Source organism: Pipistrellus hanaki, assembly GCF_964339955.1.
Source record: "Pipistrellus hanaki genome assembly, chromosome: 14".
Taxonomy (NCBI): domain Eukaryota; kingdom Metazoa; phylum Chordata; class Mammalia; order Chiroptera; family Vespertilionidae; genus Pipistrellus; species Pipistrellus hanaki.
This window is the reverse complement of record NC_140516.1, coordinates 18737021-18755113: the sequence shown is the minus strand read 5'-3', so window position 1 is coordinate 18755113 and position 18093 is coordinate 18737021. Positions and strand designations below refer to the sequence as shown.

Below are 18093 nucleotides of genomic sequence, written 5' to 3'. Positions count from 1 at the left end.
GAGGACTCTCTCTCATTGATGTTTCTAGCTCTCTATCTCTGTCCCTTCCTCTCTGTACAAAATCAATAAAATATATTAAAAAAAAAAAAAAAAAAAGATTTCAATTCTCTAAGAAATTGTACCTTTAGGGGAAAAAAAAAAAAAAAAAGGAAAGAAAGAAAGAAAGAAATTCTATACCAGAGGAAAAAAACTCAAAACCTTTACTTACAGGTTCAAATGATAAAGCAAACCTACTGTAGCCCTTCAAAGTCACATGTAAACTAGTTTTAAAAAATCCTTATGATAAATAAAAGAATACTTAACATAAACACAGGAGTCGGGGGAGAAAGGATAGAGAGGAGACAACCAAATTTAGAAAAAAATTTTTAAATAAAACTTTCTTCAAGATTTCTCCTCCTCCTATAAAGTGATCAAATGCATTCTACTTTAATATCTGTTCACCTCTACTTACCTCTATCTTTTACAAAGTATGTAAATAGGGGACACATAATGAAGCAAGACTTGATGCAAATTAGTTTATTAACTAGTAAAATTATTTATAAAGATTGCATATTTCTGTAATGAAAGAGGATTGCACCTTTTTTATTTTTTAGATATATGATAAAAGACTTAATTATTCTATTCCTCGTAAGAACATACATATCACACACTACAGTGCTCTTTATAGGTACCAAAGGCACTCTACAAAAGACAGAACACACAGGCACAAAATATGCCCAAAGATGATTATAAGCAAGTTTCAAATATTTACTTTTTAAAAACTTCATTAAAATCCAAAACTACTCTAAAACCAGGTTAGTACATATTATAAAATATTTTACCTGCATCTGTAGGACTGCATCTGTTTGTAGCAGAGTAGTTTTTGCTTGGGCATCAAATACAAATGGATATGTGCAGATTGTAACAGGGATATCTGCCAACTGGAAAAAAAATTAACTTATTAGTACAAATTAGTTTGTGATTATATTTCTTATAGGTACCGTCACTTCTTATAAAGTTGATCACATTCTTGGTTTATTCATTGTGTGTTGTTTAGGAATCATAAATTAAACATGTTATTGTTTCCCCAATACAGGCATAATGCCTCGGAAATATTGCAAGTTCAGTTCCAGACCACTGAAATAAAGTGAGTCTCAAGATAAAGCAAGTCAATCTTTTTGCTGGTGTTGCTTTCAATTTGTAAAAAAAAACAACCACATTTATGAAGCACAATAAATTGCAATAGAACGAGGTATGCCTGTATAGAATTTTTAATGATAAACCCAATTCCCAATAGGAGGGAATTATTCTTGAGAGTCCACAAAACCAAAAATTACAAGTTTCAGTGAAGTAGATTGCAAATTTATTCTAAAATTAGAAACCTTCAAGTTAAATTCAGCACTTAATTCACAAAAGCTAGGGCTACTCTAGCAACTGAGGCCAATGATAAAGCAATCTGTTTACTCATTTCAAAGATATTTCCTGCACGCCATTAGGTTGCCACATTAACGAGCCTAACAATATGTTGTTTCATTTAACATATAAAATCAGCGCTAGTGTTATTATGCTCTGCCAATCTTTAAAATTGGGGGGTCTGATCTAGTCACAGATTCTCGAAGTTAAAGGAGGACGTATTCCTATTACCTACCCAAAGAGCAATGTTTCTGTGCCAGCCCTCACACAGAGCCCCTGCTTTAAGGCTTCGAATGAAAACCTAATATACCATGAAACAGTCCAATTCTTTTTAAGTACTTAGAAAGTCCTTTGTTAGTCTGAATCTGCACTTCTACACATTACATGATTACATGTTCTCAACAAGTAAAACAAAACCTGAATTATATTAACTTTACAATAAATTACTATTTTTGTTGTTAATCCTCGCATGAGGATATTTTTCCCATTGATTTTTAGAGAGAGTAAGGAGGAGGTAGGGAGAGAGAGAAATGTCAGTGTGAGAGACACACATTGATTAGTTGCCTCCCACACGGGGATCGAACCTGCAACCCAGGTAAGTACCCTTGACCGAGAGTCAAATTCAAGACCCTTCCAGTGCATGGGCTGGCGCTTTAACCACTGAACATGCTGGTCAAGGCGTCACTATTTTTCATAAGACAATTTTTCACCTCTTTCCTGTATTTGTGTCACTATTAATGGTGGAAAGTCATTTTATTACTTTGAAACTCCAGAACACTGAGATGATTTTTTAAATATATATATATATATATATATATATATATATATATATATATATATATATATATATTATTGATTTTTTTACGGAGAGGGAGAGGCATAGAGAATTAGAAACATTGATGAGAGAAACATCAATCAGCTGCCTCCTGCACACCCCCTACTGGGGATGTGCCCGCAACCAAGTTACATGCCCTTGACCAGAATCAAACCTGGGGCCCTTCAGTCCACAGGCCAGCGCTCTTTCCACTGAGCAAAAATGGTTAGGGCCTAAGATGATTTCTAAAATCCTCTCCCTTTGGTTCTACAACTTTAATTTGATAATTTTATGGGCTACTTCTATTTAAGAATAAGGAAGCAAAGATGTTAGGCCTATAACTTAAAGCTAACTCTAAATGCTTCATTGGTTCAAGTAGGAAAAAACAAAGCAAAGCATAACAAAACAAAACCTAATCTACAACAAAAGTATAAAGGAAGTTCTGTAACATTTCCAAATGTTAAAGAGGTAGGTTTAAGACTGCCGATTATGTAAAACAAAGTGAGGAAGATTATCATGCTAAAAGTTTATTTAATTTTATGACCATTTCTAGCATCAATTATTAGTTTAAAATTTGAAGATCATTTTACTTCTCAAATATAAAATATTTTCTACTTATTCTATAGGCATATATCAAATTTTAAAAGTTTTGAAGGACATTATATTTTATGGTGGAAGACTTTGGGAGGATAGGAATGAATTTTAAGCAAATATTACTGAAAAGAATCATATAGGTGTAAGGTTAAATTGAAAATAGGGTTTAATTTTCTTCATAAAATGCCTCTGAAATTCTATACAGGATAATTTCTAAACATTCATTTTTATAAATGTGTATATATATTTTAAAGTCACACAGGGGAGAAACCTTTGGCTCTCCTATCACTTAAGACAAAGCAGAGTCTATTTTTCTCTGAACATGAGACTATTACACCAAACTTACCTCAGTTAATCCATGGTTGATATCCTAAGACAGCCGTGCAGAATGTAATAATGAGGAAAGAGCAATGTTAGTGTCCAAATTTAACTATTTCTATTCAAAGTAGCATTTCATATATTTTGCTACAAAAGAATATTGAATTAATGTAGACCAAAATACATCTACAACAAAACTTACCCTTTCCACATGTACCTTGTATGTTATAAATGTAACACCTGTGTTTCAGGTACCTTTGATCATAAAATTATTGAGGCTTGAATATAATAAAATTTGGTTTCAGCAACTAAGCACCCTATTTGCAGAATTTAGGTAGAGCAGGGAAACTAATCCTAGCCTAACTTGGTCTTAAAGAAATAATTTTAGGGCTCAGTTTCTCTATCTGGCAAAACATAAGTTTGATTGTGAAGAGAGATGTTAACTGGAAAGAATATGAAAAATAATGAGACAAGTGGAAAACTTGAGAAGAGAAAATATTAGATACCAAGCAACAAAGGGCTACTCATCCTTCTACAACTCCTATATACATAATGCGTAAGTTCTCTGATTCAGGGTAGAAAAGGGTGCCTCAAGTTCACGATAAAGGTTAGCAAATAAGAGTATAAACCTGACTGTTTTATATCTAGCTGCTTACCCATTTTCATATTAAAATTATACATGCTAAATTCAAGTTTTATTAAGACTATGCTATTATTTTAATGGGGATATTAAGTGTTAGTTATTAAGGACTTAGCAACATAGAAAGAAGTATATACACATGTGGATGTACATGAAGAAATCTGAAATAAATTAAACACATAAAAGGGGAAATAATAAAAAATAGAATCAACGGTCCCAGGGCTCTCCGCTGGTAGTTCTGAGGCTCTAATCTCCCAACAGTAATACTATCCTATACAATGAAGAGCTAATATGCTAATTAGACAGAACAGCCAAATGACCTTCTGGATGAAGCCAGGGCTGCCAGGGCTGCGCCCCTTGCATGAATTTTGTGCATCAAGCCTCTAGTATTCTTAGGATTCTAGTCTCAGGAACTCTTACTATTCTCAACATTAGAAAATTAAGAGGCAATCACCTGGAAAATAAGTAGTTATAAATCCATGTCAAATTTGCATTGTTCTTTAAAAAAGTATGATCTCTCTCTTTGATTTTGCTTTGATGTAAGAGTGGAATGTTTATTATAAATAAATATGCATAACATGTAACTGCTCCTTTGCAATGTTTTTATTTCAATCGTAATCTCTGGAAAGAAGCTTGAAAAAACTTAGGTGTTTCTAAAATAAATAATTGCTTTCATATTAGGACAAATGACACATAAAAATGTAATCATAAAATAGGAAACATACCATCCCATAGGCCTGCTGTTGAACCCAGTTGATATAATCATTTCTTATGTCTATCAATTCTTGTACTTCATGTATATAAAATTTATCATACTGTATAATCTGCCCCGCTTTCTCATTTACCTACAAAAAAAAAAAAAAAAGTAAATAACATTAACTTAACTACTACCTGAGATTGAAAAATGTTTTCATAGAAAAAGGCTTGAAATCTCTTAACGAATTTCCTCTTCCCATAAAAAATAATTTACTATATGCACATATTAAATGTATGTTAAACAGATTTTTAAGATCTAATATATGCATTCTGTACCTGAAAATCTAGTAAAAATGAAATTTATATAACCACCACCCAGTATGAGAAATGTGCCATTAACATATATATATATATATATATATATATATATATATATATATATAGTATATATAAACTAGAGATTATAAGGAATTCTGGTTGGGGATGGGACTTATAGCTAATGCTTTTAAGAGGTATCAGTAGGCAGGATGTGAAAAATAAAGAGAATATAAATTACAACCTTAGAAGTTACTTAATAATTACAAAGGGAAAAACAAATCTTTACAGTGGAGAGAACCACCGTAACTGAGTGATCAAACTAATAATCATCACCAATACTGGAATAATCAAACATTACCCAGCTTATATAATGCACCAGGAAATATAGACATTATCTCTGAAGCAAAAATCAAGTCTCTTGATCTAAATTCCAGTTTATAGGAAATACAAAGGATAGAGGAACAATTCAAACATCACCTTAAGCAAACAATCAGACAGACATTCTGACAAAAGCTCTATAAGACTGGCCAGGATTCTCCAAAAAGTCAAAGTAATGGGATTTAAAAAAAATGGAGGTCCCAAATTTTTCCCGTGCGAGTGGCTTAAAACCAATGTGAGAGTTAGGAGATAAGAGTTCAAGCAGAAAGCAGCAGTTTTACCAGACAGAGAAGTCACAGATCAGAAACTGAGACTGCCATTGTGGCAGACGGCAAGGGGGAAAAAAGCTCAGAAAGAATCCCAGAGGGTGAAGCCGCAAAATCTGTATGCAAATTCTCTCTACATCTTTCAATAACTCTTAAACTGAAAGTGTTCAAGGTGAGACTTGGGGGGCAAGGCCCCAAAAAAGAAGGCAACTGGGAGAGTACTCTTAAAATAGATTTCAGGACAAGCACTTCCAGAGTAAAAATGGCACATTCATAAGACAAAATAATTAATTTATCAAGAAGTCACAACAATATGAAAATAAGAGTGCTTCAAAAAAATGAAGAGGAAAATCAACAGACCCAGTTATCATAGTTGAAAATTTTAACACCCCTCAGTAACTGATAGAAAAACACACACCTAAGTATAGAAGATTTAAACATTTCCAACCATTATAGAACATTCCACCCAGTAATTATACATGGAACAGATACTAAAATAGACCATAAAATAAGTCTTAATAAAACATTTAGAAGAATCCAAAGTATACAAAGTATGTTCTCTGACCACAATGGAATTAAACTAAATGTAAACAAAAAGATATTTGGAAAACCTAGAACATTGGCAATTAAACAAAACATTTCTAAATTCTCCAATGTTTTTCTTTTTCTTTTTTATATTTTGTTGATTTTTTACAGAGAGGAAGAGAGTGGAACACAGAGTCAGAAACATCAATGAGAAACATCGATCAGTTGCCTCCTACCCACTCTCCCCCCACTGGGGATGTGCCTGCAATCAAGTTACATGCTCTTGCCCAGAATCGAACCTGGGACCCCTCAGTCCGCAGGCTGAGGCTCTATCCACTGAGCCAAGCCAGTTTTGGCTCCAAAGTTTTTCTTGAGTCCACCAGGGGACTAAAGTCATAAGATAGCCAAGTAACCTGAATTCCAAGGATAGAGAGAAGTTTCTGAAGAGAAACAGGATGCCAGAAATGGGCCGCAGGAGGAGATACTGCTGTCATACAAGAAAGAAAGAAATCACCTAAAATGATAACTGCTTATATCTGACTATGGGACAACTTAAGAGTCTAGAATGCCTGGGAGCTTCAGACAGTTGGCACTCGTTCATACATCCTCAATGCCCATGAGGATGACTGGAAATAGCAATCAAGAGCCTCTCAGTGGTGCATGGAATTGGCTTCTACTGTGAGAAAGGAACAAGGCCTGACACCTGCCCAGATACTTCTGTCATGCAGAAAGAGCAAAAGCTTTCAGCCACTGAGAAAAGGGAATCGAATGCCATGCCCTATTGCTGGAGGAGAGAAAAACCCTCAATCCCTGGTAGGAAGGGGGGCAGGAACAGACTTGAGCCCAGAATCTTCTATCAGGAGAACTAGAGGACCCCTGCTATAGGGGCCAGGGATGGGGTATAGGGGTGGGCAGAAACTTTGAGAGATTTCCCTCCTCAAGATCCAGGTACGCATAATATACCTAAAATGGGAGCTATAGCACAACAAAGAACCTTTCTTTTCTCTCTCCTCTACCAATGTTGAAAGCATTAACAATCAGCATCAGTTTACCACTGAGAAGGTGCAAGAATAAAGAAAGAAACTCCTCTAAGGAGCAGGCATGCCGTCTGAAGCACAAGTACTGAGAAAAACACTTTGACATTTCATCTCCATCTTACAAATCAGGCAACATTAGAAGAATGTGAGGCTTATAGTACAATGAATGATAGTACTACAGAAAACTAAAATCTCAATCCCAGTTTAATTCTTGAAGAGAATGATTTAAATCCCCACAATAACAGGCAAAGAAGAGATGCACCCATTTACAGATTTTTAATCTATTTACTTCAGCCTCTACCATTTTATAGGCAACAACAAAAAAGGCAAAATAAATAAACAAAAGTCTTGAGGAAAGCTATCAATCATGAGTCAAGACTCAAAAGATGATTCAGATATTGAAGCATGAAGATAGGGACTTTAGAAAAAATATTTTGAACTTAATAAAAATAAAAATACAAGTCAAAATTTGTGGGATGTTGGTAAAGAAGAATATAGAAGAAAAGTTAAAGCATTAAATTATTTTTAAAAATCAATGATCTAAGCCTCTGCTTTAAAAACCATTATTTTAGATGATCAAATGAAGGTAAAATCAAGTAGAGAAAGGGAAATAAGGAGCAGAAATCGATGAAAGAAAACAGAAAAACGCTAGAGAAAAATCAGTGAAGGAAATGTGTTTTATAAAAAGACCAATGAAATTGAGAAGCCTCTAACCAAACTAAATGAGAGCGAAGCCACAAGTTATCACTACCCAGGAATGAAAGAAAGAACATGACCACATAGATATCTTACCAAAATTGACTGAAGAAACAGAAAACAAATTACACTTTATTTTTAAAATTTAATGTTAAAAATTTTTAAGTTTCCATAAAGAAAACTCCAGACCAAGATGGTTTCACTGGTAAGTTTAACATTCCCCCGCCTCACCAGAGGATATACTTTTTAAAACTGATTTTACAAAGAGGGGGGGGGGGGGGGGGGGGCTGTGGTGTCAATATGAGAGAGAAAAATTGTTCAGACCCATAATAAAACCTGCCACCCTATGGTGTAAGGAATAACATGCTATCCAACTGAGCCACAAGGGCCAAGGCTCTCTATTAGGATAGAAAAAAAGGCCTATTTTCCCCTTGTTGTAGCCTTTCACAATTTATGAGAAGCACTTAGTAATTATATCCCAAGACTGTCAGCTCCAAACAACCCCTCTGTTCAAACTGAAGGACAAGATAAGCTACTTTCAAGCTGCATTATTGCATACACCTCCTCCCTGTTTTTACAACTCAGGAATGATTAATATTATAGAAAGTTCCAATCCCTCCTCCCCTTCCAACAGGCCTCTTTTGAACTCTTGCTCTAAGCATGTTTTACAAGGCTTAAGAAAAGTGCTGATCAGACACCTCCCTAGGATATCTGCTCAAACTGTCTCCTGAAGAACAAATTACAACCCACCCTGATGTCTGCTTAACTTCAGCCCAAGATTCTCCTCCCTTCCTTCTGCTTAGCAACAGTGAAGCCTTAAAAGGGGAAGCCACCATTTGTTTGTTGTTGTGCCCTTGTATTGTTTAGCAAAGCATTGGCCCTTTCCTTTTGAGAAAGTGAAATAAACTTCCCTTCTGCATCTATCTCTTCACTCAGTTGTGAATTCTTTCACAGCCTGAGCCATAAACCATACACCTAATACTATCTAACGTTTAAGAAAGAAATAATACCAATCTTAAACCAACTCAGAAGATGTAAAGAGGGATCATTCCCCAATTCATTTTTTGAAGCCAGAATAACCCTGATACTAAAAGCTGATGGCAGTATGAGAAACCAAAAATATCAGATCAACATCCTTTATGAACACAGATATAAAATCCTCAACAAATAGTATTAGCAAATTAAATCTAACAGTATATATAAAATATAACATGTAATGCCCAAGTGGAGTTTATCCCAGGAATGTAAGGTAGGTATAATATTCAAATATCAATGCATTTTATTACATTATACGAGGGGGGGGGGGGAAGCAAAAAAAAAAAGTTTACTCATCTCAATCAACAGTTGCAAAAAGAACATCTAACAAAATTGAACACCTATTATAAACACTTTCAACAAACCAGGAATAGATGGAAACTTCTTCAGATAGATAAAGCCTACCTTAAAAATAAAAACTCCTCAGACCAGCTGGTATAAGTCGGTGATTGAACATCAACCCATGAACAGGAGATCAGTTCAATTGCCAGTCAGACCAGGTTTGCAGGCTCAATCCCCTGTGGGGGGCCTGCAAGAGGCTACCTATAAATGATTCTCTTTCATCACTGATGTTTCTATGTCTCTCCCTCTCCCTTTCTCTCTCTGAAATCAATAAAACATTAAATACACACACACACTCTATAGCTTGAACATCATACTTATTGGTTAATTGTCAAATGCTTTCTTTCTAAGATTAGGAACTAAGCAAGGACATCGACTGAAACCACTTACACTCAACATTGTACTCAGTCTTAATAAAATAAGGCAAGAAAATAACACAAATTGGGTACTAAGAAATTCCAATGAATCTGAGAATTATTGAAACTTATAAATTAATTTATCAAGGTCGCACAGTATAAGGCCAATATATAAAGTTGAACTTAATTTCTTCATACTAGCAACAAATACTCGGGGAAAAAATTAAATTATAATACAAAATTATCAAAAACAAAATATTAAAGAATGTAACAGAAGATATGGAAGACCTCTGAAAACTACAAAATATTGCTGAGAGAAAATAAACCTAAATGAAATATATTACATTCATAAATTGGAAAAAGACTAGCAAGACTCAAAAAGTGTAACTGAACTCATTTTATAAAAAGCAGTGATGTAAAGAATATTTTTGGTACAAAAATAAACTGCTCTAAGTTTATAATTTAAAAAGGGCAGAAATCACATCTTTTCCTTATCACCTCAACCCTAACATCTAATACAATGAAAAGCACATAGTAGGCACTTAATAAATATTTGTAAAAAATCAACCTGTACATTCAGTATACTGCCTGAAATAGACAAAATAAAATTATATTTGATCACAACACTTTTATTTCACATTTTAATTACAGCTGAGCATTCTGACTTATAAACCTTTCTTCAAAGGTGGTATATAGTAAATAGAGATGTGTGTCTTATCTGTTTCATTTATCTTAGGGTTTACTGCAAAAAGAATTCTTTTTAAATCATTGATTTTAGAAGATTAGCAAGATAGACTAGATAAGCCAAGTTAAGTCCTTTCATTAAGAATATCAGTATCTATAATTTTCTGTATAAAAACTCAGAAACTACTAAATAACCCAATTACTTGCCAGTAAACTCATTCATCTGGTAATGCATTCATTCCTAACAGCAGATAATAAAACTATCTTTCTTATGCCATTTGGAGAACCAGATATAATTTTTGAATCAAAAGCATTCCAAAGGACATGACTTAAGGGAGGAACAAAATGATTAGGAAACACAGAGTCTAGTTCTTTAGTTCCTAATCTTGATCTAGGATTAGGTAAAGGAGGAAACGATTTGAGGAAACTTCTAATTATTAACCATGGAGCAGAAAAAATAGATATATACAGTTATCAGCCTTAAGGTGTTTTTGAAAAATAAGTTTCTGATAAGCACCTTGGTTTTCACTAAAGATGAAAACGAAACATCCCCAATAGTTAATTTCCATGAGTATCCATTTATGGGAGATTAGGACCAAGGAAAGTCTCCTTCAAAGTAGGGGGTAGAAGAAAGACAAGTGACTACTCTAAGAACTCCCAGTAAAAGATGCTTAAGAAATTGATAACATTATCATTCTGCTTTTGAGTATGTAATAATTTCAAACAAGTACTTAGTTTCCACACAACCCAATGAATCAAGTCAAATGGAGGTACTGGTGATAAAAAAAAAAAAAAAAATCACTGCCATATAAAGGTATAATAATTCCGTATGTTGTGTGACTTAATACACCAAACCTGGAAAACTACTAGGCCAGTATTTTAATCTTTATTTGATAAGATAATTCTCCATTTCATGTGATAAAGAAAAAGACTTGTTCAAAATTATAGAGGCCAGGAAGAAGCACAAATAGAGTTAGAATATTGTCTTTTTTAAAATATATATTTTATTGATTTTTACAGAGAGGAAAGGAGAAGGATAGTGAGTTAGAAACATCAATGAGAGAGAAATATCAATCAGCTGCCTTCTGCACACCTCCTACTGAGGATGTACCCGCAATCAAGGTATATGCCCTTGACTAAAATCGAACCTGGGACCTTTCAGTCTGCAGGCTGACACTCTATCCACTGAGCAAAACCAGTTAGGGAAGAAATATGTTTTGTTCTTTTGGGGTTTTTTTGGTTTTTTTTTTAACAATATAATACTATCATCAGCTAACATGGAAAGATGAACCACTAGATCTAGGGGCATAAAATAAAAGCAAAATCCTTACCCTGGGCACATGGCTCAGTCTGTTAGAGCATTGTCCAGTATACCAAAAAGTCACTACTAGTTCAATTCCCAGTTAGGGCACATACCCAGGTTGATTCCCAAGGTGTGTAAAGGAGGCAACCAATCCTGTTTTTCTTCTCTCTCTCTCAAATCAATAAAAACACACCTCAGGTGAGTATATAAAAAATAAATAAAAATAAAAGCAACCCACCTGTTAAACATATTATATTACTATATCTGCCAATACAGAAATACATTAGAAGAAGCAAAAGCTTGGATTTGTATTTCAACTCTGCTACTTACTGGTTTATGACCTTTGACATTCAGAATAAGGGGCAAAATATCAACCAAAGTTTAAAAAGTTAAATAAGGAATAAATAAAATGTGCTCACATGAATTAATACCCAAATGATATTCTACCTGGTTTACGTGGCTAGGTGGTTGAGCATTGACCTATGAACCAGAAGGTCATAGTTCAATTCCAGGTCAGGGCACATGCCCAGGTTGCGTTCTCCGATGTAGGAGGCAACCAATCAGTGTTTCTCTCTCATCATTGATGTTTCTCTCTTTCTCTGTCCCTCCCTCCCTCTCTAAAATCAATTATATCTATCTATATCTATATCTATAAGCGTAATATGCAAATCGACTGGATGGCGGACAGACAGGTGGGTATAATGCGCACTGACCACCAGGTGGCAGAAGTTCAAAGCAGGAGCTGCCCCCAGCCCATAGGCCCCAATCGCCCAATCGAGGCCTGCCAGCCAACCTCTTGGTTCCTCCCCCTGGCCAGCAGGTTCTGATCGCCCAACAGGGAACAGGAAACCAGAGGTGGGTGGCAGCAGACATGGGTGATGCCAGGCCACGGCAGGTGCAAGAGGGGTCCCCCATACAAAAGGCCACCAATGGCAGCGGTGGGGGGTGGGGCCGGCTGCTGATAGCTGGGGAAGATTGTCCCTGATCGCAGGCCAGGCCTACTGACCCTACAGGTGCACAAATTTCAGTCACCGGGACCTCTAGTATTATATACAAAGCAGTCTAATCTTGGCCATTGTTAGATGAGTTTGTCTTCCCTTTCAGCTAGAAAAAATTAGGATTCTACAATAGTCTCTAGCATGGCTCCAATGAAAGGTCTCTGGAGATGAAATCCTGTAAAATTCGTCTTCAGTAGAAACTGGGGCTTCTGAGCTTAGATGATAAGTTATTTGCTTAAATTCTGTCTGTAATTATGAAACGCAAAAGATTCAATTCCTTCCTATTCCGCTCTCCTTCCTTTTCCTTGTGGTAAAAGACACAGCTGAAGCAACCATATCTATATCTATATCAAGGGGTAAAAAAAGATAAGTACTAAGAAGAAAGAGGCATAGGAAAAAGGATAAATATTTGGAAATCAGGTCTGGCTGATAAAAACGGTTCCCTGGAGTAGAAAAAGAGAGTCCAGAGGAAAGAAAAAAATCTAATTAATCCCTTGAATCCTAAACAAAAAGTATATAGAAAATAGAGGCTCATCCCATGAAGTCAGAGAATTTTCTTAATAGATTAATGCAGAATCCAGTTAACCCTAAAGTGCTATAAGAAAGGCTTGTTCTGGGAAGGGCAAACATAAAAATGATTATTTTCAGGAAAAGAAATGGCCATCATTTCTTTGATTATAAAGTGAAGAGAAAAGACCACCCCCCCATCCCCCAAGAAATCTTGGACATTCTAAATATAAAAGAGTAATTTCAAAAAGTCGAGTCATTTAGAAAATAATCAGGAACTTTACCTAAAAGAATAAAAAAATAATAATAAATGCTCCATTAGGGTTCTTTCTTACAGAGAACAGAAGGACTATCTTTTTTATTCTCTCATTGTTCACCTTGGTACTAGGTAAGAAGGGTCTGAAAACATTGAAGTTGTTAATGGGAGGAAACTAAAGAGTAAAGGTTTATATGAGATTTTTAGTCACTTGTAAGGCTACAAGCATAAGCTTCTCCCTTAGATCATGTCTCCTGAAAAGAAAATAGCATCTCAAGAATACCAAATGGCATAACAGATATATACCTACCAGCTACCAAGGATGTCTCAAATCCATCTTTAATGAAACAGCTGAGACTACTTCTTCATATAACTTTGAACTGCTACAAGTATAAAGGGTACTATTTCTCATACTGAGAGGAAGGGCAGGAAAGAATAATAGGGAAATTAATGAATTGTATATAATTCCAATTTCAAGTTAGTCATTTGTTTCTAATGAAGTTTTACTTTAACTGAAGCCATCAGTACCCAACAGTAAAAAAATATGAGTTTTGATTCACATAATCACAACTAGGATTCAGTCTCCTTTATATGACAACCACCTATAAATAACAAAAAACATTAATTTAAACTAACAAATTATGTTCTTCACAAGAATATATAAAGAGAATTCTAATTCACTAATATGCTATTGGTCTGCCCAACTACAGACAAGTTATCCATAGCTATCTGTAACAGTCAAATAAGACCAAAGCTCCAAAATACAGATGTATCAAATCTTTTAAAGAAAAAGTTAAGTAACCTTTTCAAATTCTATTATGTATCTTTTATGCTAATCTAAATCTGTAATATATTAATGTTAAATTAAGCATCATCAATCTGTTAGTAGCAATGGGGAAAGGAAAGTAAACAATTGGACATACCCTATGTAATATTTCTAAAACCTTTAATGCAGTATGAAGAAAACTGTTGAAAATTCTTCTTTCAGTAGGGGGAATGCCAATCTTGTAGAGTTTCAAAAGATGTACCACAACTTCCTTAAAAAGTTCCACAATCTTGAGGAATAGTGGAGGTTCAAGTAATGACCACCAGTTTTCTGTTATTGAAAGGTGAACACACAAATAAAATAAACTTAAAGAATCATGATTTTCAAAATAATACCAACTTTTCTTCTAAAGCAGCGGCTCTTTGAAAATTACAGGAAAATACGCATGACACAGTATTTTATGTAACATTTCGAGGGTTTATTGATCTCACCTCACCCTCAAGTTAAAAAATACTGTTCTAAAAGCTCTCTAAAGCAAAAATATACAGATGATGAGTTGTTGAATAATGCACCTGAAGCCTGTATAATTTTGTTAACCAGTATCATCCAATAAAAAGAAAATAAAAGTAAAAATAAAGCTACAATTATGGTTTCCTATTATACCTAATATTAAAACCAGTTATTATTAAAAAATGCTTTGGAAATTAGAATTTTAATTTTTAAATAAAACACTTTAGAACTGTCCTGCTCCAATATTTAAGGATCTTTCCAAGCTTTCTCTCTCAACACAAAGTTGAAATATTGTGAAACACCACCTTTAAAAGGCAAGGTGCTCCAGAAAATCAAATACAGGAGATGAACAATAAAAAATGTCTGTCATTTCCCACATTCACTATTTGTTGAAGAGGCAGACAGAAGGAATACAAAAACTTCTGACAAAACAAATGATATTCTACTTGTAAGTCCTTGCTTCTCTCTTCGATAACTAGTTAATTCCCTAGGATTCCAAAATTCTATCCCTTACTTGTTGCTTCCACTGCTCATCTTCAGCCTATAAAATATTGTACTGGTTTTATTACTTTCATATATCTCAGCTTCCCATACCAACAAATATTATTTAGGAAGGAAAGCACTGGGTTAACTGTAGCAAAAAAAATTATAACAGCCTGGAGATACAGATGAAATCTTTACAATTAGAAAAATTAAGATAAGAAAAATTGGCTGGCCGGTGTTGCTCAGTGGATGAGCATCAACTCATGAACCAAGAGGTCACAGTTCAATACCCAGTCAAGTTACATGCCCAGGTTGCAGGGCGGATCCCCAGTAGGGGGTGTGTAAGAGGCAGCAGAGCATTGATTTTCTCTAAACAATGATGTTTCTATCTCTCCCTCCCTCTATCTGAAATCAATAAAAACACATTTAAAAAAAAAATTAGAAAAATTTAGGCAAAAAAAATGAGAGCAAAGGGAAAGAGAACCATAAGATCAAATAAGCAGTAGAATCTCATTTACATGCAGAGAAATAAATCAAACATCAAGAAACTAGCAAGTGAGCCCTGGCTGGTTTGGTTCCGTGGACGGAGCACTGGCCTGCAGACTGCAGGGTCCTGGGTTCGATACTGGTCAAAGGGACATGCCTCGGTTGCAGGCTTGATCCCCAGTGGGGGACAAGCAGGAGGTTGCCAATAGGTGAATCTCTTTCATCATTGATGTTTCTATCTCTCTTTCCCTCTCCCTTCCTCTCTGAAATCAATAAAAACATATTAAAAACAAAAACAAAAACACTTCATTCTGAAGACATGGAATACCCTTAAAAAACAAACGAACAAACAAAAAAACTAGCAAGTGAGGGAAAGAATGCAAAGGGTTAACAGAGTTCAAGGAGAATTTAATACCATGTTTGTTCAGTTTTAATTGTTCCTTCTCCTTTACTTCTTTTAATAGCAAGATCACTCTGGAGAAGATGGGAATATGAAAAACAACTTTTATCTTTCTTGATGCAGTCTCTGCCACTGTGTTTGATAAAAATGTTAATACTTTCAACAACTAGCATCAATGACTAGAAAAAACAGGTTTATTTTTCCCTTAGACAATGTCAAATAAGCAAGGTAGAAAATTTTCAAAGAGCAATACAATAAATAAGAAGTTTGGAGCATTTTCATTTAAAAAGAAAAAGTTATAAAAGAAAAAAAAATTTAAATTCTTACCAAGTACTTTCAGTGGTGCCTTTTCTAAGTTCACAAGAGCTGTACCAAAGGGAATTGCTATTGTTGTAAAATTGTTGGAATCACTCATCAGGGGACATTCTGGTAGAGTAAGATAAAACCTCAATGCTTCAACATCAGGCAAGGAGCTAGTCAGTTTAGGAATCAGATTCTTTTCCAAACTAGCTGCCACCTATATTTTGACAAAAAGTAAAACCTACTTCATTTAAAATAAATGTACTTTCCAGAAATATAAAAACAGAAAGATAATCTTATACTACAGCAAACATGAAATAGTGAAAGAAAAAAGTCTGGCAATGACTGAGTAAATGTACTTTGGAGCACAATAAAAATTAAAAGAATTCTTGTATGCTAGTTTCATTTAAATTCTCTTTCTACAATTATATAATGACTTAAACAACATGGCAATATTGAGCAATTAAGGGTCTGTGCCAGATGTCTGAAAAGATTTACAGATATTTGACAACTAAAATACAAATATTTTAATGTGTAATGAATTATTATATTTATATACAGTGGAACCTCGGTTCTTGAACTTATTCATTCTGGAAGGCTCTTAAAAAATGATTTATTTGAAAACCAAAATGAATTCATTCCAGATACCCTGTTTTAACCTTTCTTAGATGGAGTATATGTCTAAAGCCCTGGTCAATCTATAAACTTAACACTCTTTTCTTAAATTTACCAAAACAACCTCTCCTATCCTTAAAGGAATCACTTTCAGCTCTTGTTCCAGGGGTGTCCTTTAGGAAGTCAGCCTGCAGCATCTTTACTTTTTCATGTATCAATGCCTCTGAAATTCTGTCACTGGCTGACTGCTTTCCCTTTATCTAAACCAGCAACAGTTTTTTTTGTGTGTGCTTTTTTAACCTATTCAATTGCCTGTGATCATTGTTTCTTTCACATTCTTAGCAACACTAGTATTCTTGATGGCCTCTTTATGTTTTAAAATTGTACTAACTGCCCATTTCACCAGTGACAAATGCAAAAACAAACAAAAACAAAAATGTTCACAGCACAACTTCCTAAAATGTTAACGAGATGGTAGCTGGTAAACTGACTTGCATGCTCTCCTTTGTAGCCTGAGAGATGCTTTTTGTCAAGAAGGGAAGTTTTGTTCAACAACCAGGACATTTTTTTCAGGGAACAACTTGGAGAATGAATTGCTTGAGAACAATTTGAGAACCGAGGTTTGACTGTATTTAATAAAACCATACAAAGGGCACCATAATGAAGAGTCTGAAACTAAAGTAAATTAGGCTATAAACATATAGTAACATGGAATAAAACACTCAACAGGTTACATAATACAACAGGAGGCAATTAAAAAAAACAAACCTGCTGAGCTATCTGAGGATAATCAGGTTGTATAAGTTTGTGGAATAAAAGCCTAGCAGCATTCATATCAACCCCTGAGAATCTGGTACCTGTTCTATAGTGATCATCATTGCTATTAAAAAAAGAGAGAGAAAATAATAAAATAAAACTTTAAAATTATTTCACTTATTTAATATAATAAACTTTAAAAATTCAGTATATCAAAGAATTGCCACTTACCTAACAGCTAAAAAACTTCCATTTAGACAACCAGAAGAAGAAAATGTTCCATCTATTTCACTAAAAAGGAATTTAAAAATCACAAAATGAAAAATCTGTTTGCCTTTCTTTAATAAAAATTAAAATAAATGTTTAATTGATTATTTAATTCTACAAGCATTCTTCTCATCAACACTTAATTAGAATCTTAGATTTTATAAATTAAAGATTGATTAAATAATACTTGATAAAGATATTACTATATATCCCTGAGTTTTTCAAATATTACTTTCATCTGACTCATTAACACATCTGATGTTTTTCAAATAAATTTTTAAGTGAAAACATGCACATTTAATTTTCTTAATTTCACAGTCTGGTAAATGTAATCTGGGATGTTATTATTTTGGAA

At 34.3% G+C, this 18093-nt stretch overlaps 1 protein-coding gene across 4 annotated transcripts in view; it reads right to left on the bottom strand.

Annotated features, from left to right (window-relative positions):
- HERC4 (HECT and RLD domain containing E3 ubiquitin protein ligase 4) overlaps positions 1-18093 on the bottom strand; it is a 91386-nt gene that overhangs the window by 19744 nt on the left and 53549 nt on the right. For 2 of the 4 annotated variants that reach the window (XM_084904247.1, XM_084904248.1), the window contains 7 exons: positions 17703-17762; positions 17484-17595; positions 16128-16317; positions 14079-14251; positions 4484-4603; positions 3147-3170; positions 822-920 (listed from right to left, as the gene is read on the bottom strand). In XM_084904247.1, coding sequence (XP_084760373.1) covers positions 822-920; positions 3147-3170; positions 4484-4603; positions 14079-14251; positions 16128-16317; positions 17484-17595; positions 17703-17762 — 778 coding nt within the window. The remainder of the gene's footprint in view (positions 1-821; positions 921-3146; positions 3171-4483; positions 4604-14078; positions 14252-16127; positions 16318-17483; positions 17596-17702; positions 17763-18093) is intronic. The other 2 variants (XM_084904249.1, XM_084904250.1) reach the window with 1 other exon arrangement.